The 24,455-nt window shown below is 39.4% G+C and overlaps 1 protein-coding gene across 1 annotated transcript in view; it reads left to right on the top strand.

The window, feature by feature from the left end:
- Window positions 1-24,455, top strand: part of PARN (poly(A)-specific ribonuclease) — a 69,891-nt gene that overhangs the window by 37,496 nt on the left and 7,940 nt on the right. The window contains exon 21 of the mRNA XM_075285784.1: window positions 1,784-1,858. Coding sequence (XP_075141885.1) covers window positions 1,784-1,858 — 75 coding nt within the window. The remainder of the gene's footprint in view (window positions 1-1,783; window positions 1,859-24,455) is intronic.

Genomic DNA, 24,455 nt, shown 5'->3' with positions numbered 1-24,455 from the left:
TGCAGAGTTTAATTGCTCAATTTTCTGCTTTCTCGTGTGACTTCCAAGTATGCAACAGCTGAGACTACAGTCCTCCAATTTGCTCTTGGCAAACAATGTTATCGTTTTTTGGTAAGGACTTGCCCTGTGATGTTCTTTACCTGCTGCTGTTGTAAGGGGCTGTCATAGGCCTGACTTTCCTCAATATTAATTACCCTTAATAAGATGTGGTGCTGTGATACGAGCGGCAGGATTTAGGTTTCACGGTGTCTCGGAGATCTTACTGAGAAATCATTCTGCAGCTTGGAACGGAGCAGAGCCAGACAGACGTAATGTTTGCTTTAGCTAAGCACACTTTTTGTCATTCGTTCTGCTGATGTCGGCCTTTTTGTTTCATGCTTGAAGCTGATTTGTAGCAGGATGTTCATCCTTTATAATGCTTTACTATGAAATCCACCCATGGTAGAGGTTTATTAGGTGGTATGGTATCGAGCCACATGGCCTGATGTCAGTAGTGACTAGGAAGTTTGGAAAATGTGTTCCAGTTTTTGACGTAAAGGGCGGTGGTGTAATTTGAAAATTCTAAGCTTGAATGCAAAATTTGCAATTGGGTCCCTATTTACCTCATACCTTTTAGAGTATCTCAAAGATGTCTGACTTTTCAAGCGGACAGAAAAAAACCTACATGTCGGGTTTTGCTGTCCGCTTGAAAAGTCGGACATCTTTGGGAACAGACAGTTAAGGACAGACACGGACTGTAAAAGAACGCACCCGATGTCCATTTAAATGAATGCAAAATGTCACGGACACAGCTACTGTCCGCACAAGATTTTGAACGGACATTAGCAGCAGACACTAGCTGTTGGACACAGACTGTAGTGTGAACGCTCCCTAAAGGGGTTAGCTTATGAAGACATATCCTGTCTATATGGCCAGTTAGGGTATACAGATGATCTAGACTAGGGGTCCCCCGCTGTTGGCTTTCTTTGAGAGTCCCCCTATCTGAAAGACTTAAGCGATCTTTGTATTGCGTTGACAGCCAATCATCTGAGTGGTTGCTGTGTAAGGGCAGGTTTACTTGACAGTGTTCTGTGCATACTGTATATCCCGATTTAACTTTCGCTGCATGAATGGAATGAGTGCTTCATGGTGAGTTATGATGTTGTTGCGGGAATAGTGGGAATGCTATTGTGCTGAACAAGTGACTTTGCAGTAGTGATCCAGTGGTTCCAGAGCTCACTATTTAATAAATCACTATCATGCAGTGAAATTGCATTTCACAGATGGAATATAGTTCTGTAAATAAGCCTTAATACTGAATTTGCCATGTAGTAGCTGCAGAAGGAATAAATGTTTACCCATGGCTTGCCAGAAACTAACCCTGGGGTGATCAGCTGATTGTCTATGGGTTTGCTTCTGATGACGTCACCTCTGTAAAGTGATCTTTCTATCATAGCAAGTTATAAGATAACTTTGGGATCTGACCACTAGGAAGACTGACTTTTATGGGGAACTCCAACTATCTGCAAGCTGTTCCCTCTCCTTTGGGTTGTGGATAACTTGCTAAGATGGGGGGTGGAGGGGGGGGCATTTAAACTGGGGAGATTTATCCTAAGTGTCAAATTAAAATTGAGAAGTTGTCCACAGTAATCAGTTTTATTATCAAGAGTGTGTCTGAATCACAAGGCCCGTTTAATGTGAGCAAAGTAACTTATTGTATTTTATTGCATGTGTGAAGTCCACTCTCTACATCAGAATAACTTTTTTTTTAATTAATAACTTTAACCTTCCTGTTGCTCTCTAGGTAAAATTCAAGTCTCCTGGATTGATGACACATCAGCATTTGTGACACTGACACAAACAGATCAAGTACAGATAGGTAAGGAGTAATGTTTTATTCTTGTCCGTTTGATTATATTGTGGGTAAAAAAATATGCAAAACTATTCTCCAGGATGTAATTAGGAGAACAGTACCTCTGTATGCCGCCCTCTAGGGACAGCCCCCTTAACATCATGCATGACTCAGTTAATAAGCCTACTAACATGATGCGGAGTTTATTGCCCAAATTAGTATTTCTATTCCAAAAGGAACAGATTATATTGTGTAATGGTCTGTGAATGTGTACACAGCATTGAACGAACTGTTTCTGTAATTGCCAGTCACTTACATAGTTGTATCCTAAAAACTACACTTAAAGAAAATAAAAATTCTGGTAGTCAGAATTTATTTTATTTAGCGAGAATGTCACTTTTTTTTTTTTCTCCCTCAATTCTATGGCCAAAGATAAATAGCAGGTCAGTGGGGTTTGACCACTGGAAACCCCAGTGATCTTGAGAATCCAGACCCCTGTTCCATTGATTTTCAGTGGGAGTCGATGAGATAGCTGAAATACAGCATACAGCCATCTCTGACACTCCGAATTAAATAAATGGAGCAGTGGTGTGGCAACCTCTCAGTGGAATAGACCCCAAAATACTTTATCCTCTATCCTATGACTAGAGGATAGATAAATAATTTGTGGCATAATCCATGGAAAAAAGGTCTTAAGTAGAGATGAGCGAGCACTGTTCGGATCAGCCGATCTGAACAGCACGCTCGCATAGAAATGAATGGACATAGCTGGCACGCAGGGGGTTAAGCGGCCGGCCGACGTCAAAGCAGAAGTACCAGATGCATCCATTCATTTCTATGGAGCGTGCTGTTCGGATCGGCTGATCCGAACAGTACTCGCTCATCTCTAGTCTTAAGCTCTTTGTGGACGTTGAATCAAACCTCAAGCATCTCCTAAAAACTGATGCCAATTGGAGATAACATTTTAAGTTGTGTTTTTTTTTTTTTTGTTTACTAGTGTGCAGTATTTATCCTACAATGTTTAAATTTGTAGAATTATTATATATTTATAAATATATATTTTTGCTAGAAAACTATTTGTCAGTTTGAACAAAACCACATATCCTCTAAAAAAAAAAAAAAAAAAAACCCTGGTTATGGCCCTTCTGGCTACTGTTGAGTAAGGATGATTTTATTTATAGGTCTAGATTAGTGAAGCTGAGTGTTTTTTCTGTATTTATTTTGGTCTGTATGGAAAACCTCAAAGTATCATTTATCTTACATTTAACATTGAATCAAGAGGCAATTCTTTCAACTCTTCATGTGATGGCTCGGGTAGCAGTGAGCATGTGACAGTCACAGCTTCCTCATAAGCTCGCAGCTCTTGTGATCGCCATTCACTTGTAATAAACATGGGGGACACAGAAGCCATGAAGAGATGTGCTGTTCTGGCAACTCCTGAACTACAAGAAGTTATAATAAGACAGTCTCCCAAATCCAGATTACGTGTCCCCAAAACATGGCCAAATTCTGGCATGTTTTAAGATTATTTTTTCATTTGTAGGTCTTACAGCCCCACTTATGTTTTCCATAGTAGTCACTAGAATTTTCATTTTATTTTTTATTTTTAGAATCTCCCATGATTTATGTAAACTGGTGTAGATGGGATTGTAGTCTCAGTGAGAGCGTGACGTGTTGGTGAACAGAATAACCTCTGACTAATACCTAGCTTCCGTAGTTTTGCATGTACATACATGTGTACACCACATGGGGGCGGTATAGATTCAGGAACATACTTGGCTTTGTTGCTAGGCCTTCAGAAGAAAATCTCAGTGGGGGGACCAGGTTTAATATTATCTCTTTGCCATTTTTGGCAGAGCGATTAATCACTGTATGCTTTCAGAGTCCTCCGTTGTTTAGCTTTGGCTTATACCTATTTCATATGGAAATAAATATACATAGGTTTATTTTACCTGGATATTCACATATTCTTGGACCTTTCGCCTCCAAATTTCTGGTTTTGTAGTTAAGAATTTATTTTTTCTTCACTATGACTTATGGTTTACTCTTTTGTACATTGACTTCTTTTGGGTATGTTAATGTGTCTTCACACTAAAGACTTTTTTTTATTTTGAGTATTTTGTGCATTGGGGGAAATCACAATATTATCCTTACTGATACAGCAAATGAGAAGGACTTATTTTTTTTTTTTATTTAAAGCAATAATTTACCATAATTAGAAGCGACCTATTTTGTATAAATTTTGTGTTTATTTTAATTGGGAAGAAACTTCATGCGTGTAGCTTTTGTGTTCAACATTTTGCATCTTTTATGGTTGCAGACACAGTGTGATATCTATCTATCCATCTATCCAAACTCCCATTCTCTGTTTTTCTCTGAGTGACTAGATTTTTATTGGCCTGTGTCCTTTTGTAATGAGTTCTACCTACATGTTTACAAAAAAAGTGTGTATATGTAAATAAAAAAAAAAAAAAATATATATATATATATATATATATATATATATATATATATATTTAATGCAATCTATACAAAAATATACATTGCTAAATCACTTGCATTTTGAATTCAGAATCCCACTCTTAACCTGTTTTTAGGGTATGGTACATGACTGAAGAATACAAAGATTTTTTTATTTTCAAGAAAAATAATTTTGTAGTCCAGATACTTTTTTTTTTTTTTTAATGTAGTCCTTATTTTCAGCAGCTATATACACCGGCACAGTTCACGCCAAATGGCAACCAAACAAATATATTGTATTTGTAGTGTATCTTTTACCTTCTGTGGGACAGATAAATTCTTAAACTGCTGCAAGAAATGACCCACAAAGCTACTAGATGTGATATATGTATTCTAACACCTTTTTCCTTATTGAAATCAATGGGAAGCTGTTTGTAAAAGTTTTTCAAAGCGTCCTTAGCTCCGCAATGTGTGTTAATGTTATTAGACTAGTCATGTATTATTTTTATATTTTTTCTATAGCTTATTTGATACAGAATATTCACTTTTGCCCTTATTCCTCCTATAAATGGAAAATCAAAGGTAATGCTCTAGCATACAGGCTAAGCTGAAGTGTGTGAAAATGCTGTGCATTTTTTTTTCTTAAAGTTGAATTAGAAGCATCATGCTTTAGAAATCTGATTTGTCACTTTGCCAAAGAACACAAGCCTCAGCTCTGTACAAGCTACACAGGAGAAACAGATTTTTCTTTCAGTGCTAAAGTACTTGCAAGCGACTGGTGTGAAACCCTGCAGCAATCCATACTGAACGCTGAAAGCAGATTTTATTTAATTTTTTTTCTTTCCCTTCCCTGTACCCCACAACTCCCATGATAGCAGCGGGCTGGTGTTTCCAGTAATCCATGATGTGACTAATCCTGTTATGTAGATCCTAATGTATTGAACCTGTTACTTAATTTATTAGTCTTAGTTTATCTATAGGAATGATCTTACAGGAAACCTGTAGCTATTGTGTCTATACCGGGAAAGCTGCATAGAATTGGCTCGGTTTCACGCTATTGTCACTGGGTGTTTGTGACCTTGGACTGTGTGTGGAATTACTTGGTTGTATTGGCATAGTAAATGGTAGAGTTAGGGAAAGGATAAACCAGAAATGTATATTTTTCTCTAGTTTTGCAGAAGTTATATAATAAAAAAAAAAAAAATAGTAGTCACAAAATAACAATACTAGTTATTGGGCAAAATTAGCCAAAATTTGAGCTCCGATTGACACCTTTTAATCCGGGGCCACATATTCTGGAAAAATACACACCGTTTCCAAAACTGTTGCAGTTTCTGAAAACGCTGCGTTTCACATTACCTGCACATTGTAGGAAAAAATCTGCAGCGGAAATTCTGCAGTTTTAAAAACGCTCACGTGTTTGTAAATCACAGCATGTCAATTATACCTACAGAAATGTTAGGGTTTTCCATACAGGTATAATAGTGGTAGAAAGTGTGCACGCTCTTGCCACGTTTCTTTTTTGTTTTTGTGCTCGTTATGTAGCATTTTTCGGTCGAGGCCTTAAATCGTGGAAAGGCTGTGTAAATTTAATTATTTTTTTTCCTGGATTGAGGAATAAATATAAAGGAACCACTTATCTCTTCTGCATAACTTGTAATACGGTAGTTTCACAGGCCCTATAACTTTCTAAATCCTATCCTATTAATATTATAAATGTGAAAGTTTGTGGGTTTGTGAGTTTGTGTGTTTGGATGTTCGGATGTTTGTTCCTCAATCACGCAAAACCCGCTCGACCGATTTGGCTGAAATTTTCCACAAACATAGTCACTACACTCGATTGCGCAATAGGCTACTTTTCGTCACAATAGCGCACATACGTTTGTTCCAGGACCCCCACAAAACCCAAACTCACACCACCATCTCTGCAATCTCACACACTTTGGACCATAGCAAGCCACAAAATTCATATTGCCCTCTACAGCCTCGCCCCTAACCCCACACAATCACATATACATATACTTTACCACTTTGCCCCTCACCTTAACGATACTCCAGGAGGCTCTCTTTAACGCTCCGGAGCAGCCATGTTTTCCGACCCCCGCCGCTCTGACAATCCGCGACACCGCCCACTCATGTCAATACCCCTAGGCGGTCTAATAAATGCAAAAAAAAAAGTTTAAAAAAATATAAAAATAAATAAGGATTAAAAATTCAAATCACCCCCCCCCTTTCCCTAGAACACATATAAAATTAGTTAAAAGCTGTGAAACACCTACATGTTAGGTATCCCACATCCGAAATCGCCCGCTCTACAAAGCTATACAAATATTTTGCCTGTTCGGTAAACGCCGTAGCGGGAAAAATGGTCAAAAGTGCCAAACCACCATTTTTTCACTGTTTTGATTCTGATAAAAATTTGAATAAAAAGTGATCAAAGCAATAACATTTCCCGAAAATGGTAGAACTAAAAAGTACACCCGGCCCTGCAGAAAAAGACGCCCTATACATCCTCGTACACGCACATGTAAAAAAGTTACGGCTGTCGGAATATGGCGACTTTTCAAAAAAAAAAATTTTTTTTAACTTTTTTTTTTTTTTTTTTTTTTTAAGGGGTCAAAATGTAAATAAAACCATATAAATTTGGTGTCCCCGGAATCGTAACGAAATACAGGGGACATGTCATTTTGGTTGCACAGTGAACGCCGTAAAACCAAAGCCCATAAGAAAGTCGCAGAAATGCATTTTTTTTCTTCAAATCCACCCCATTCTGAATTTTTTCCCTGCTTCCCAGTACATTATATAGAATAAATAATGGTGGCATCATGAAGAACAATTTGTCCCAGGAAAAATTAAGACCTCATATGGCTCTGGGAGCGGAGAAATAAAAAAGTTATGGGGTTTAGAAGGAGGGGAGTCAAAAACGAAAATCAAAAAATGCCATCGGCGGGAAAGGGTTAACTTCAAATACTTCTGTCCCAAAGTCACTATGTAAAGTTTCTCACAACACCGTATATATAGCAGCTCAAATACAAATTAACTTCAACACAAAAGTCTCACGTATTCTCTGAATTATAGCAAAAACAAGATACAAAGTTACATTTCATATCCCATACCTTATAGATATTACGAAAACCTTACCCGCGCCTCTATATACCCACTTCTACAATCACCGCAGACGAAGTCGCGGGTACCAGCTAGTATCCTATAATTTTTATTTATCTTTTAATTCTATAAATTCTTTATTAGATGGTGATCAAAAGTTGACCCAGAGATATTTTGTGATAACCCTAAAAGTAATGTTTAATCCTATTTCAATTAACCTTACATGCAAATCTTTATGGGGTTTGTGTTTTATCGCAGCATTTAATCTTTTTCTAGGCATTTTCCTATAAATTATATTTTTTGGGGGGGGATATGGAAAAAAAAAAAAGCAGGAGAACTGCAGTATGGGAAATAAAAATAAGGGGGGAGAAATACCTTAAACAGTAAGTTTATATAGTAGTATTATCCTATGGGAAAACTGCACAGTAAAATCTTGTCAAGCTACCTTCACAGTGTTCCTAATTCCCAGTAAAGATGGAATGGCCACCTATATGGCCACAATTTCTGCTAGCCCTGAGTTTCAGGTCGTCTTTGATATGCCGGAGTATAGAAAATGGGTCACTTTACTGCGTCATAGACAGATTTGCGGAGACTAGTTTTATAGCAATTTTTATTTCAATTTGCTGTCAGTCATGAAGTTGTGCGGTGATTATTTATAGGTCTATCTCTTTAATCTAGAATTTACATACTATGCCGTAAGTTACGTCCCGCCTTTTGCTTGGTTTAGTATTTAATGCTTGCAGTGTTCAGGGCGACGCTTTAAGTAAAATGCCGGCGCTGTCAGTAAAGGAATGTGACAGGACTGAAGTGAGACCTCCTCGCAGGTGCCTCTAGGATGAGGAGAGGTTATGAAAAGAGTTCTTTAGTCAGCAGTGAGCACACATTTTTCTTCTGAGAAAAAAAAAAAAAAAACCTCTCAAAGACTCCTTAAAGGATAAATATGGAGGAGGAACGCTCCAGGCTGAATCAACAGCTTTATGTTTGCGGCAACCATTGAACCTGACAAAGAGACCATAAAAAAGGCTGAATAAACTTTCTAATTGTAAAACACTTACTGTAAAGGTGAAAAATATAGAAGACGTTATAAACCTCCTGGATAGTTATAAAATGGTCAAACTCCATCAAATCCCTACATGAGTCATTCTGACCCTAAGGGCTGTCAAACAGAGATTGGGGCAAATTCATCAATTCCTCTACACCAAAAACCTGGCAAAGTACCTGCCAATCTTTACTTTCCTGTCCAGTCCTGGATGCCATCTGCTGCCACCTTCAAGGTGCCCCAACATTCTGCATTGACGCAAGTGTAGCACCGCCTAGAGCAGGGGTAGGGAACGTACGGCTCTCCAGCTGCTGCAGGACTACAACTCCCAGCATGCATACTTACACTCCTGTTCTTGGAACTCCCATGGAAGTGAATGGAGCATGTTGGGAGTTGTAGTTTCGCAACAGTTGGACAGCCGAAGCCGCTGGTGTAGAGGAAGTTGCTGAGGGTGAACAGGCGAGTTAAAGTTGACAGGGGAAAAAAATTGACCGCATAGGGGAAAAGGACTTGGGCATAATAGTAGATCACAAATTCAACATGAACCAACAGTGCGGTGCTGCTGCAAAAAAGGCTAATAAAATTCTGGGATGTATTAAGACAAGCATTGAATCTAGATCAAGAGAGGTCATTATTCCGCTGTACTCTTCCCTGGTCAGACCACACCTGGAATACTGTGTACAGTTCTGGGCGCCTCAATTCAAGAAAGACATCGATATATTGGAGCAAGTCCAGATAAGAGCAACCAAAATGGTGGAAGGTCTGCAAACCATGTCCTATGAGGAGCGGCTAAAAGAACTGGGATTGTTTAATTTGCAGAAGAGAAGGCTGAGGGGAGATTTAATAGCAGTCTACAAATATCTGAAAGGTAGTCACAGTGCAGAGGGATCTACCCTATTCTCATTAGCACAAGGAAGTACAAGAAGCAATGGGATGAAACTAAAGGGAAAGAGATACAGATTAGACATTAGGAAAAACTTTCTGACAGTGAGGGTAGTGTGAGAGTGGAATAGGCTGCCACGGGAGGTGGTGGGCGCTCCATCAATGGAAATCTTCAAGCGGAATCAGGATAAACATATAGCTGAGATGATTTAGGAAAACCTGCACTCGCAGGGTGTTGGACCCGATGGCCCTTGAGGTCCCTTCCAACTCTACCATAAGAATAGAATAAAAACAGTTGCTTATTGTAATGACACATAAGTAGCTGTCAATTAAAAAATTGCTGTCCCCTAGCTTATCCCATGAGGTGCTGCCTGAGGCCATTGTATGAACAGTGCGGCCCTGCAGCTGCCACTTGGTTTGGACAATATTTGTCACCTTTGACACTCATGCTATAGGTTTGTCATCCCTGTTTTAGTATAATGCTCTGAGGTTGGGTCATTAGACCAGCGGTTAGGCTAGGTTCCAGGGCAGTAATATGAACTTCTGCCCTTCGACCAGTACTATGGAGTCATGAGGTCAGAAAAAAAAAAATCCAGCTTCAAAATAAGTCCTTTATAGTAGCCTAGGTCTTCAATATTTTTTTTTTTTCATTCTAGCATCCATACAATGAGAAGTAACACTCTTGTACTTCTTTAATATTACCTTTACAATGAGTTTAGTAATATGTACTTTACTAGAAATAACAATGATCAGACCCCGATAGAATTGCTCCATATTAAAGGGTTATGATGGGGAAAATAAAGCTTACTGGTAGATTCTCTGCACTGGATAATATGTATTGATATATTTTATATGGTTAAGGGGATATCGTCACTCCTTAGGGAGAGACCACCATGTAGGTGTGTGGAGTCTTATTAAGCCATATGCGCTCCACTGTGAGGGATCATGGGAAGAATATGCAAGTCTGTCTTCCATGATGTAAAATCCCACATCATTGCAGCAAGGGCCTCTGGGAAGGTTGGGCATGATGTTAAAGGGAGCGCCCCCTAGTGGGCTGCATGACTGAGGCACGGTCTTCCTGTTTACATCATGGAAGACAGATTTGCATATTCTTGCCATGATCCCTCACAGTGGAGCGCATATGGCTTAATAAGACTCCACACACCTACCTACATGGTGGTCTCTCCCTAAGGAGTGACGATATCGCCTTAACCCTGTCTGGAAGCCTCTCACCTCTGCCAAGTCAGTCTTCTCTACGCTGAGCTGAAGATATCCAAATAGATCGAAACAGCTATCCTCGGCTGAGAGACTGACTTGGTAAAATCCCATATCATTGCAGCAAAGGCCTCTGGGAAGGTCGGGCATGATGTTAAATTAGCATCCCCTAGTGGGCTGCATGACTGAGTCACTATCTTCCTATTTATGTCATGGAAGACAGATTTGCATATTCTTCCTATATTTAATATGTAGGGGTCCCTTAGAGCCTTGGCGACTTCGGCAGAATGCAGCAGGGTGATGGCGCATCCATTTCAGCCTTCACTGCTTACCAATCCTCCTCTGACATCAGTGACTCGGCTTTACTCCTTTCTGCTGCAGGTTTATAGAGTAGAGTGGTCATGTGACAAAGTGCCAACATAGCTGGCACAAGCATGAGACTTCTGACCTCCCTGCTGCATTCTGCAGTTCTCTGGCTTATATTTTAGTAATGATGCTTATCCACTGGGTAACCTGTGTTTCCCTGCATAACACTTTTAATATTTTTGATGGGGAAATATTCACTATCCAGGCAGAGCAATTGACAGTAAACTGTATTGCTGCTGCAACACCCCAAAATGGCACTGTGTGACCCTCCTTATGTGAAGGCAAACCTAGAGGTTCACTGCACCACTACTGGCCCAGGTATCCAAGACAGATGCAGCAGAGCTAATGTACAATATGCTTCCAGTCACTTCCTGTGATATCTTTTCACAAGTGTAAGTCAAGCGGTCAGTTCCATCATATTTATCTTGGACAGAAAGCTGAATTTGCTGCCACTTGACTTCCTGCTATGTGTCTGATTTAGATACACCAGATGGACAGCAACTGTCCTCCTTTTATTGGCAGGGAATATTGTTGAACTGTTCCATGTGTCAGCACCCGGATATATAAAACTGGAGAGACTTTACTGCACATCTGATGCTTTCTACAGGAACCTGAGCGGCCCAGTAAATTTACTCTTAAATTGTTATAAGATTTTACTTTACAGCAGCTGCAGCAGCTCTGGCCTTCTATATAATGGTCATACTTTGTGTCACTCCAGATAAATGCTGCATTTTCAGTTTTTTGCCAGAGTCAGAGGGCTGTGCATGCCCGCAAGATTGCTTTTACCTCAATGGCTCACCACTAGGCTACAGCTGAAGACCCTGGAAGATATAGGTGAAATGGAGAATTGCATGTACTATACGGACAACTTCAGTTCACCAGTACTGTATACTGGTTTATCGTTGCCTATAGGAGTGGATGGCTACTATGGAAGCTGCATAGCACACTTATCTATGCTTTAACCCTGCAGCTACCAAAACGAAGTCCCAGTTGTGCTACACTGTTTCCAAAACTCCCATTCATCTCTGTAGGAGTTCTGGAAACAGTGCCGAGGAGCGTCATTTAGCTGTGTGTGTGCCGTACTTGTGTTCAGAACTTGCAGATATTCTCATCTCTACCACAATTTTCCAAGATATTGACTCTGTTTAGGCTAAGGCCCTATGTAGTGGGCTACAGCTATAAAGGAATAAACTGTGGCAGAAATACATTGTGGTTACATAGAAAGTCTTGAGTTTTCCCCTGCTTTAATTATATCTATATGGAAAAAATCCAATATTTCTATAGGTATAATTGATATGCATCAATTTACAAAAATGCAGATACTGTGGATGATTTTTCTGCAGTGTGTGGATAGGAATCCCATCCACTTTGCAGGTATTGTAAATCACTGTGATTTTATCCGTGGCATCTACGCTGCGTGGGGCTCCCTCCTTAATAGAATGTTCATTATATTAGAATACAGCCTCTAACACAGTATACCCGTGGTGTCTTTGGTCACGGTCTATGGTCCATGCTGTAAAAAACAAAAAAGGCAATCATTTTAGGGATCTGTGTTGTAGACTGAAGCAGCGTGAAGCTTGGTTCTATATAGAGAACACTTATGAGTTGCGGTTAGGCCTCTGACAGACGGATCCCTATGCCTGTTCATTGTTTCACTATGGCCAAAGCCACATTACTAGGATTGTATACCGAATCTGAGTGTCTTTCATTAAGTATAAAATCTTAAATGGCCCGGTGGGTTCATCTATTTTATATGGCCAGAGTACAATAGAAGGTAGTGTGCATAGTTCTTATTACACGCCTTAGATGGGAACATAGTCCAGGACTACTTAATATGTCAAATGGCTCCTGCTGTTCATCAAATAATACTTGTGCGACTTTCTTTAAAAGGCATTTGTAGCAAATAGCTTCATGATTCATATTCTCCTTTTGTCAGGGCAGGCCTCTAAACACATCTTTATTCCCACAGCAAAGTTTGTCTTTTTGGTTCAATAATCAAATAATAAATGTGCTTGTGGCAACGGCCGGCTCCCACCGAGAATGCAGTGAATTCATTAAGTGCAACTTAAGCTCGCTGACCTTTTATTTCAGAACGAAGTTTGATGCCTATGAAAGAAATATGTTCCATCCTTTCTTGGCAAATGCTTCTCACAGGGTTTATGTCCCGGCTATAATATTATGGCTTGTTAACCTGTGTGTGTTTTGTCCTGCTAATAAAGATTGGCCAAACCGGTTCCCTGCCAGGCTTACAATGCCGTGCGTCTGAGTGGGTTTAATATGTACGTTTAATTTGTGTATGTGTATTAGTCTAAAGTGCAGGATCATGGATATTTGGAAGTGTATATTTATTCAGATTGAAATTGCGTAATGTACTTAAAGGGATCCTATCATTGGATATCTATTTTTTTTTTTTTTTTTCTTGACTAACGCATTGGAATAGCCTCTAGAAAGGCTATTCTTCTCCTACCTTTAGATGTCTTCTCAGAGTCAACTGCGCATGCTAGGGCCACAAGAAAATGGCCGCTTACACCAGCTTACTTTGTAAGTGGCCATTTTCTTGTGGCCTGGGCATGCGCAGTTGGCTCTGCCCGAGGCCTAAAAGATTGAAAGCCAGGACAGAAGAAGATACAGGGAGAGGGTGTTCCAGAAGAAGAGGCGTTGCTGGAGAGTTCTCTCGCAGCATTGGGGATGCCCCTAGTGCTGCGAGAACTCATTTGCATACCGAAGAAAACCTGGATTTCGAATGGCAGCGCAGAGAGGACTAAAGGTAGGAGAAGAATAGCCTTTCTTAAGGCTATTACTACGTGTTAAGGAGAAAAAAGGGTATCCAATGATGGCATCCCTTTAAAGGCGGTCTAGCACCACCAAAATGGCTTCTAAATCACTAATATACATGAGAGGTTAGTTCAACTGGGATTATACCAAAATGAGCTGTTCAGGTCACTCCGGGCATGGCTGTGTCTACCAGAGCAACTTTGAAAGAATACAAATCTATTTCTTTTAGTCGCTATTTTGACCTCTCTAACCAGGGCTGAGGAGTTGGTTGACCAAACCACCGACTCCAACAACTCATGGTAAAATGTCTCTTGATTTTCGGAAGAATCTTATCATTTGGGCAACTTAAAACCTCCTATATGGCTTTATAGCAGCCAAAGATAGACAGAATTCACTCCTGAAGGAGGGCACCAATTTGTAGTTTTGATGTGTTTCTAGATAAAACATTAGCACTGTCCTTTTAGTATTTTACTGGTGTTTAGCAGCCATCTGAATATCCTCGATTTGTTTTATTAATCTAGTATTCTTGGTATATACCGTAATCTTTAGCTCACAGAGGCCGTAGAATAAGAATCTACCTGCCTGATGTCATAGATGCACTGAAAACACTTCTTGTAAAAGAAAAACGAAAAAGCTTGGATCTGACACTAAACAATTCAGTGTCGGTAAATTAGCATTTCTGGAGGGTGCAGTCAGTTCTTCACATGCCAGAGCCGCCTGTTTGCAGCAATTTTAACACTTATTGAAAGCTTTCCTTGTTTTATAGCATTGTTTAATGTGAGCTGTAAAATGTTTGTTTTTTAATGTATGGGGAAAAAAAATTATATGGGAGTGCAAGGAATGTAGAAGTAGGCTCCAGTGACATTTGTGTGGGTTTTTTTTTTTGCCTAACTGGTGTCGTGATTTTGGCTGTGCTGCATAGCGATTACCTGTCAATGCAATGCAGACACAGGTTGACTTGAAAGCGTTCTCACGATGATGTGCCATAGCTTTCCGATTAGTGGGCTTCAGAACCCCCAGAACAAAAAGATAAAGGTTCCCTTGATATTTTTTTCTGTACCGTGGTAGTCCTGGCCATGTTCATGGGAATGTATTTGCCTTCACAGCATATGACTGGGAGCACTGATGTGTATGAGAATTCAATGAACTAGCAATGCGGTCGTTTCATTTTAACAGTAGTCGAACACTCCAGATAAATGTTGGTCTATTTTTATCTGCCTGTGGAGTGTCGAGGTCCCAACCTATGACACAAATTTCAGAATGGCGCAGGTCCCATGGTTTTATGGGAAATGAGCTTCTTCCACGTTTCTGGAGGTGGCTTATTTCCCAGTCATATGAATGGTAACTGTAAGCGTATGTTGAGTGTTTTTTGCAGTCTGAAAAATCCACTTTTTTTTTTTTTTTTTTTTTTCCCTTTCCCATCTAGCTGAAAAAAAATCTTCAGCTAGATAATTTTCAGCAAGAGATTGCAAAATTGCTACCGATTCCCATTAAATCAATTGTGGGGCTTGAGTCAGATTCGGCCTCAATCCTCCTGCAAAAAAACTCCCCTAGTGCTCACTGACATAACATATGCTCGGCCATTTTTTTTTTTTTTTTTTTTATGGCAGAGTGTACATCCAAGTGTGATCAGTTTTAGATAAAGTAAAGTTTATCAAGGGATCCATGAAAATGCCCCAATAGATGCCAAGTACTTTCATCAAACGGGTTGGTTCCACAGTCTAGATTTTTTTTTAAAAAAGGGAATAAATCAATTTTTTCTCTTCTAAAATTCTATATATAGTCTACACTGTATGTGTTTCTAAAGCGGTAAATAGTTACTTACTGTACTATGAAATTTGCAGTACATCCACAGGAAGAATACTTAATTCTAGAGGTGAGAGCAGGCGGGAACGCTGGAGACGCCCTTGCCGCTCCAAGCTGCTCATTTGCTTAATCTGGCTTAGAAACCTTGCTCTCCAACGGAGAACCAAATTTACCAAAAAAAAAAAACTAACGTTACATTCAGGTGACCCTAAGGTATATCTTACCGGATGTTTACTTCAATTTACTCATTCGAGGAGACCGGCTCCCTTAAAATGTGTGGAAATGTGCTTTGGAGCCATCCTGTGTGGACATACCCTACCTCCCTGACTTGTTTATGTTGGGAAACGTATTGAGTTACCAAAAATTTGCCTCTGCTAAACAATATATTTACTCATTGCACACACAGAAAAATCTGTTTCACGTAAATACTGAACAGCGACCAGAGAGTATGGCGCTACACACGTCTCGCGTGCTGTGTAAGACTGCTGCGAGAGGGGAGAAGTAGTAGAAAGGGTGGAGGCAGCTTATCTGCTTTGAGACCACTTCAAAGGTGTGTGTGTGTGTGTATATATGTGTGTGTGTGTGTGTGTGTGTATATATATATATATATATATATATATAGATATATATATATATATATATGATATTATGCATGCAAATATGCAAACTAATTTAGTATTTTCAGATGCAAGATAGAATTGCCAAGATCTCCAAAAACTTCACGTAGCTAGCTGTCGGCAGTACAGCCTATGTCCATTTTAAAGTGTCTTCAGTATTTATATTGTATTTTCCACAACCAACATTTATTTTTTTTACGAATTTATAATGGGGAATAAAAAAAGCTTATTCCTATTTTCTCTGGAATAACCTGCGTGAAAATGGTAGCTCAGACGTGATCAGTACGTCATACGCACTTTTAAGCCAAAACCTAAAACAGTCGTATTAATGATTAGTCAGTGATATTTTTGATGCACTATTTTGGCGCACTAAAAATATGCAAACTGTGACCTAGAACAAGCTTCACAGAACAGCTTGAATAACTGAGATGGGTGTGCATCCTGTGTATAGTATTTCTTAGAAATCATTTAGGAAACCTGACCTGGGAACTAACTGAATGCAGCCTGAAGTGTTTCATTGGCCTTTGTAATTTTTCGTTAGGGGATGAATTCATTGTAACCAGGCAGACTACGGACCATTTGTAAAGTTCATGCGATAACCTTTCCTGGAAATGGTTTCTTAAACAGATGGATTTGCATTGCATTTATATTGCATCACTCTGAATACTGAATCAGAGCACAGCCATTTGATGTATAATCTGGGGAAAGTGTTATAGGGAATATTTTTTTTTTTTTTTTTTTAGCACTATACTCACTGTATCATATTATATATACACCCCAGTTATCACTCTCTCAATTCTTACATTTATACAGTTCAGGGTATCTGGAAACCTGGTGGATCTCTCATCTGCTGATGCTTTGACTCCAGGTCACGTGACTGCCCCTGCTCTGATCAGTGTACGATCAGTGGGAGTAAAGTGAGGTTGGTCATGTGACCCAAAATTGGAGCATCAATAAAGAAAAAGTTATGGCTTCCAGCAACACGCAGAACTCAGAGAATGAAAAAATCAGTGCATTGGAATACTGGGATGTTTGTAAAAAAAAAAAAAAAAAAAAAAATCCATGCACTACAAAACTGCACAATGGGAATAAATGGGATACTTAGCTGTTGCTGTTGCTTTAAACGCTGCTGAAGATAGTCCAGGGGCGCGCTGAAAGTAATATAGTCCAAATGTCCACAGACAGAGGATGAACAGCGGCACACAACCAGACTTCAGTGCTTCTTTATTGGGATCAAATAAAAACCGGCATACCGGGGACAAAGCGAACAGCAGGAGGCTGATTCATGCAGCAAGTGCGTCTACAAGCTACTGTCAGACTTGCTGCGCAAAATGGCCCGGCGCTGCTGCTCGCTTTGTCTGTTTTTAATTGATCCCAATAAAGAAGCACTGAAGTCTGCTTGTGTGTAGCTGTTCATCTTTTTTCTCTATGGTGACTGGGATGTATTTTACACAATTTATTCATATGGTACAGGTTGTACACTGCCACAGTTAGTAATCCACACAACCCCTTTAACTACTTTGCACCAATTACTTAATTGACGTCTACTTATTAAGTTCATATACGCTAACCCCCCCCCCCCCCAAATGCCAATCAATGAAGCAAGAAGAGATGAAATTTGCAGTGTGGTACCATTGCCCAAACCTATAAGATTCATGTTTCGTTATGGTAAAAAAAAAAAAAAGGGGGTCTGCAAAAAGTTTGCAACTCTTTTTTTTTTTTTTTTTTTTTTTTTTTTAATTTAAGATTATATTGCTTTTTCATTGTAGTAATACCTTGATTATAACTTGTGGCTTGCTCTGTAACACTCTACGCTTTAAGCGCTTTGTCCATAAAGGAGTATAGTACATGTGAGGCTGTATAGGGTCTGCCAGCTTCCATGTATATGGGGTTATGCTTCAAGAGAAAAAAGCCATTATACATAAGGTATCTGATTAGAGCTTTCCATGATTTACAAAAAGAGAATAATCTATGTCTTGTTATTAAAATGAGAAGCCCAATAGACGTCCAGTAGAATAAAGATTTTTTTTTTTCTCTCCCATTCATTACCAAAATGCATCCTCTATGTATATGATCTCATAAGGCCATGACATTTTAGTTAATATTTACCCCTAAAATGGAGCATTGTGGTAAATCCCCATAACTGTAGTCTATGTACGCAGTGTGGTTTTTCCAGTGCTAAAGTGGCTGTTGCCCATGAAATAAAATGACTTTTCTGATTAAGTTCAGTATAATATATATCTGTGTACAGCCCATGTACAGGGAATACGATTTCCTTGCTAATGAGTTAATAAGGAGAGGCTGGGAAGAAGCGGAGCTACCACTCCTCGGCTCATAGGAGCAGATGAGTCACTTTGTTGGGTGCACAGGTGTGATAATACAGCAACAATATCTTTGAGTGACAAGAGTTTGGCTTGCTTCCCTTCTCCTTCCAGCCATCTCTTGGCCATGGACCAAACAGTCGCAATCTGCCTGAGGTGGATTCTTCGCTTTCAACAAAATCTCCATCAGGAGTCCTTCGATTAAATAGTTGTATTTCATTGTAGCATCATGATAATTGATGCCTAAAGCCGTATGTGGGTCATTGTACAGCTAGGCAGCTGCCTTTAAGAAGACCGCCACCAGTATGACTAAGTCCAAACCAATTCCTACGCAATTTGTGGTTTGACTAGTCATGTAATTATTTGCTTAAAGTAGGAGAAAATCCTTTTTATTAGAGCATTTTCTCTCTCATCTTCTTTTTAATGAACATGTATTGTGAATGAACCTCTTATTTGCACTAGCCTTGAGATATCCCTGAGGCAACTTATGCACCTCTGGCCTAAGGTTTTTAGAAATCTGTGAAAACAGGAGGAGTAATAAAACTCGTCACTTTTTTTTTCTCGTCATTGCAGATGTGGGTCATACCACTTGATTGTAAAGTTATTGTTGACCTCTACATTTCCAAAATGTCTGATTCCTCTTAACATTTCCCAAAGGGATATCCTCAAGGGATATCCTCAAGGGATATTCACATGTATCTGAAATAATCCATTGTGGATTTGATGGAGATTTTGTCATTATGGTTTTGATCCTCATGCCAAATGAATCCACATCATTGATAGTTATCTCTATGGTAACTGTATCATTCCCTAATTCTGACACTTTTTAAAATATTTTTTTTTTATCTAAATATTATTTGTTGCTCCAAAACTATTACTTGTATTTGGAGGCTTCTTGGCTAGAAAAGATCGAGGACCTAATGTTGTATTTGCACCAGAAGGTCCCTCTATGCCATAGGCAAGGCAACTTTTTTTTGTTTGGTGTGCTGATTTTAAAGAGGACCTTTCATGTCCTCGGGGGCACATGGTTTTATACACCGCTAGGAAGCTGACAGTGCACTGTGACAATCTAGCTGGGAACGCACAGAGTCATTTTTTTTTTTTTTTTTTTGGGGGGGGGGGGAATTTGAGACACTTGAGGCTAAGACCACTATGGTGAGATGCAGTGTTTTTTGTTGCCGATATTGCGGTGTTTTGGGAGGGTTTTTTTTTTTTAGCCTGTCAGGACTGGATTTCACATAAGGGAGACAGTTTAAGTGCTTGCTTTACGTTTTCCATTCCTTTTCAAGCCAGTCCTGACTTTGCAACAAAAAAACACAACGTTCCTACAGAGTCCAATGTGTAGCCTCAGCCTTACAGCTTCTGTCTGACCATTTAAGCCGGAGTTGGCCCACGATCTGTGGAAAAGTAGAAGTCAGTCAATGGTTTGACCTAAAGACTTACACAGCCCTGGTTTTGTCCATTTGCAAACACCATTTTATGGTTTACAGATGATGGAAAAACTATAGCTGCCTTGGCTTTAGCTTGTTCGTTCTTTTCTGGATCTAGTTTGTAGTGACTGGTTCATCTATTATATATTATGTAAGTGGTTGCAGCATTTGTCTTTTTACCTACTGACTTTGGCTTCAATCTATTAATAATTTTAAATTCTATATTTGTCATTTATATTGTACAGTTATATAGTTTGGTACATGTCTACTCTGCAAAGCTCCTCTAATTTTCAAAATATTTAGTGATTTTTTTTTTCCAATTTCTCTGACCATGGCTGTCAGCCATTTTATGAAGAAAGGAGTTGGAATCGGGCTATGGAGGAGTCTGAGTCGGTGGTTTGGCCTATCGGCGCCACAGCCCAGATGGCACGAGGAGGGTGTTGTGGTTATAACACAAATGTTAAGTTGCAGTTATATTGCGGCACCGCATTTCCTATGCCAAGTATATTTTGAGCCAAACGTTAGATATTTGTATGCTTTGCAACTTTTTCATGAAGTGACAAACTTTTTTGCTAGGTGTCGCAGTAATTGCGGAGGTAGATGAACTGACTTTTTTTTTTTTTTTTTTTTTTGACATTTGGACTTGTGCCTTGTTCTGTCCCAAATTTTTCTTGAAACTGTATCTGATTACTTTACAGTCTCCTTCAGGGCCTACAAACCATCCACTACTGAGTCCTGGCATTGAAATTGCAGATCTGAAAATTATCTGGCTGCATTTTTTTTTCCTTTCTACCTCCGTATGGTAATATAGCTGGAAACACGTGGCAATGTATGGCGTCTGGTCCCAGCTTCATACTTTGCTCCATTTTCAGTAGCTGGCCTATCCCTGCTGTGGTTTTAGTGCTCGCAGTATGGGTCTCTGGTGCTTTTTGCAGCATTTAATGCTCTTTTTCAGTCTGTGCTGCTGACATAACTTAGTATGCGTACATGTTATAGCGTTATTAAATAGCAGAAAGTCCTGGGACAATACCCTTTTTCTTTCTGTGAGTGTATTTTTTTTTTTTTCTATTCCAGACGGTTAAGTTGGAAACTGCAGAGGACACTAGTTGACAGCCAATTCATTTTGCTGATTCATCCGTTCTCCAGATGGCTTTGAGCCAGAGCTTGGCTTGCAGATTAAAGTCTGAAAGCTGCAAAGCTGCTGGGACTTGAAGGAATGTTGGTAAATTGTTGCTGTATGAAGGCAGGCAATAAAAAGAACTTTTTTAACTAAGTATTATTCTGTGTTGGTTAAGGCATGAAAGCCACCTAGTTTCTTCTAGCAGAACGCTGATCTCTTTTGTCTTGCAATAACTTAGATATAAGGCACATGCTTGAAATCCCGGCTTTTTGCCTTATGCTTTGATTAACTTCCTTAATGGCGTGCGCTAACTTCTGCAAGCACATGCCGTTTCCATAGAAATCATAGAGGGAGATCATTTTCACAGAACTTCTCAGAATTATAGTTTAGTCAGTCCACCTCCATGGCTGTATAAAAATATTCTTATAGGGTATTTGCTGCTTTACAAAAATCAAAAAGTAAATCGAAGTCCGTGACCTCTTTTAGCAAGTTGTTAAAAAAATGGCTGTTTCGCAAATGCAGGCATAAGTAAGAATGCTGGATGACAAGTAATATATCTAACATCATTGATTTCACAAGAGTTCTCACTAAATCTGCTTAGATCTGGAGTGAGGAAGGGAAAGTGGTGTCAGGGTTTCATTCAGACCACTACAATTTACACGCTCTAATAATGAAAATTATTTATTATTAAAACTGTGACCAAATTGGAAGTGTAAGCCGTCATTTTATCCACTCTCGTCAGTGTTTTATTGGGCTGCCTGAACCAGGATATCTACAGTAGAGCAAGCCCATATTCATCAGATCTCCATTGGGACTTCTATTTTTTTTTTTTGTCCTATTCCCTGAACAGAAAAACTAAAATCCTGATGGAAATAAACCCGTGCATGATAGAACACACAGATCAGCCTATTTTTTTTTATTTTTTTTTAAACCATTTTTTGAGAAACATACATTTGAGAATAAATATATTTTATTTATACATTTTTTTTTATTTTTATAAATACGATATCCTGCTATTTCCACTTTGCAGAATAGCAGCTTTAGGCTGGTCTTACACAACCGTAGTTTTACACCGCAAATGGTCCGCAATTGCGGGTTTAAAATTGCGGACCATTTAAGGTCCCATAGTTTTCTGAGAGGCCTCTTACACCACTGTAGTTTTTGTCTGTGGTGTGGCGAGCCGCAACCAGTATTACCGCATGTCCGTAATGGCCGTGTTTTTACGGCACGACTGTCCCATACAAGTCTATGGGCGCGTGCAGTTATGCAGATATACACTGAACATACATCAGTGTATATCCGCAATTTCGGATGTCAACGTGTGTTTTTTGGTGTGTTTTGTTTGCGGATCCGCATAATACGGATACACATTGTGGATGCACTTTGCAGTTGAGCATTGACGTCTGCGGAATGAGTTTTTAGAGTGAAATTTGTGTTGCGGATTTGCAAATTGCAGCCCGCAAAAACCACTACGGTCTTGTAAGACCAGCCTTACTCTTCATTTCAGCAGGGACCTCACAAACAAAACTGACACTATCACAATAGAAGTTCACACCTTTATAGATAACGCGCATAGTGACCCATCTTTACATCCATTACTAATAGTTGATGTCACAGTTTATCTCCTCCCTGCACAGAACATGCGTAGAAAACTCTCCATCGTTTTCAGAGTCAGCTCTGGACTATTGCCACTAAATGCTGCTAACAGAGCAAAGGAGAACCTCAGGCAAGATGATAGGCTTTATACTCATATTTATAGGCTTTGAAGTAGTCTTTATACTTCAAATCATATATATATATCTATATATCTATATATCTATCTATATATATATATATATATATATATATATATATATATATATATATATATATATCTGAGCCCCCTGTAGACTCAACAAGTGGATTTTTTTTTTTTTTGCTAGTAAAATTGTCGGGGAGTTGAAGTAGCAGGCAAGGATGAGACTTTACATATTTGTTCACAATCTAATTGTCTACATGACAATTGGCCTGTATTGCAAGCGTTAATATTTGAAGTACCGTATATCAATTTCTGTTTGTAGATGTTTATTGTAGATAAACTTTGAATAAAGTAGGGTAAAATCTGCCGTGAATTTTTAGCAACATCTACATATTATGGATTTTGCTTTGGATTCACTGTAATTCTGCTGCAAAATGCAACTGGACAAGCCTTTGGTATAGAAAGCCTCTCCTACACCATCTTCTGTATATTGGGATTCTGCAACACCAACATTGGCGCAAAAGCAAAGTAAACCTGCTGGTTTATGTAAAGACTTTACGAAAATTAAAAACAAAACAACTTCTGCTAGTCTGTTTATCCCAGTGAGCAATGTGGAAGGTATGTGATGAATTGATGGTCGCTCATTAAAAGAAAACTTTGTTTGACATGCTTTTGAGAGATGACACAGACTTGCCAAGAAACTGCTCAGTTGGGGAAGGCCTAAAATTTAGCGTTCTAGTTCCTTTGCTTTGTCAACCAGTTAAGGTGCAAAACAGTCCTTGTAGTTTCCACTTTGTGTTGTGCAGATGCTTTTATGGACTGTATAAATGGCATACCTGTTTGTGAGCTGTCTACAACGCAACTGCAATTCTACATGTCTACAATTCTATGTGTAAGGGGCTGGTTTCAAGAGAAACGTGACTCTCTGAACAGCTTAATGTGGCATTCAATGAAGTGGGAAGAGAATGTTCTCTTATTGGGAGTCTGTCATCAGAACCTGGTATAGTCATCCAGCCTGACAGATGGGTTGGGGTCAACTGGATCACAGCTTTCCTTTTGTGAATCAGTGCTTTTGTAGCCAAGATATTGTAGGTTTTGTTAATATGCAAATTAGATTTTTTGGGACAATGGTAATGTCCTCATTGCCTCAAAGAGGTAAGTGGCAACAATCTGATTGGTTCCCATGCACATGACAGTGTGTGCATCTGGAATAAGTGCTCTGATGCTCCGTTCCAATGTGATTTATATCGTAACTGGATGTAACCCCTATGCAAATAAAGTAATAAATGAAAGCACTAAAGAGGCCCTTTCATGTCCTCGGTCATATGCAGTTTTATACACTGCTAGAAAGCTGACCATGCACTGAATTCAGCGCACTGTCTGCTTTCTCGTTATGTGCCCCAGTGCCCTTACCGATATCTCTTCACCGTCAGAAGGGCGTTCCTGACAGGCTAGCTGAGCTGTGAAGAACACTGCCCCTGACAGTACTCGTCCATAGCGCTGTACTAGGGGGCATTTCTTATTGCCCAGACAAGACGCTGAACTGTGAAGAACCCAGCTAGCCTGTCAGGAACGCCCTTCTGACGGTGAAGAGATATCGGTAAGGGCACAGATATCTCTTGCATTGGGGCACATAACAGGAAAATTCAGCACATGGTCGGCTTTCTAGCAGTATATAAAACAGCAGGTGCCCAAGGACATGAAAGGTCTTCTTTAAATAAAACTTTATAAACTCACTGGGCCTGCATGG

This window comes from Leptodactylus fuscus, chromosome 8 (genome assembly GCF_031893055.1).
Source record: "Leptodactylus fuscus isolate aLepFus1 chromosome 8, aLepFus1.hap2, whole genome shotgun sequence".
Classification (NCBI taxonomy): Eukaryota; Metazoa; Chordata; class Amphibia; order Anura; family Leptodactylidae; genus Leptodactylus; species Leptodactylus fuscus.
The sequence above is the reverse complement of the archived record's forward strand: the minus strand, read 5'-3'. Positions and strand labels throughout refer to the sequence as shown.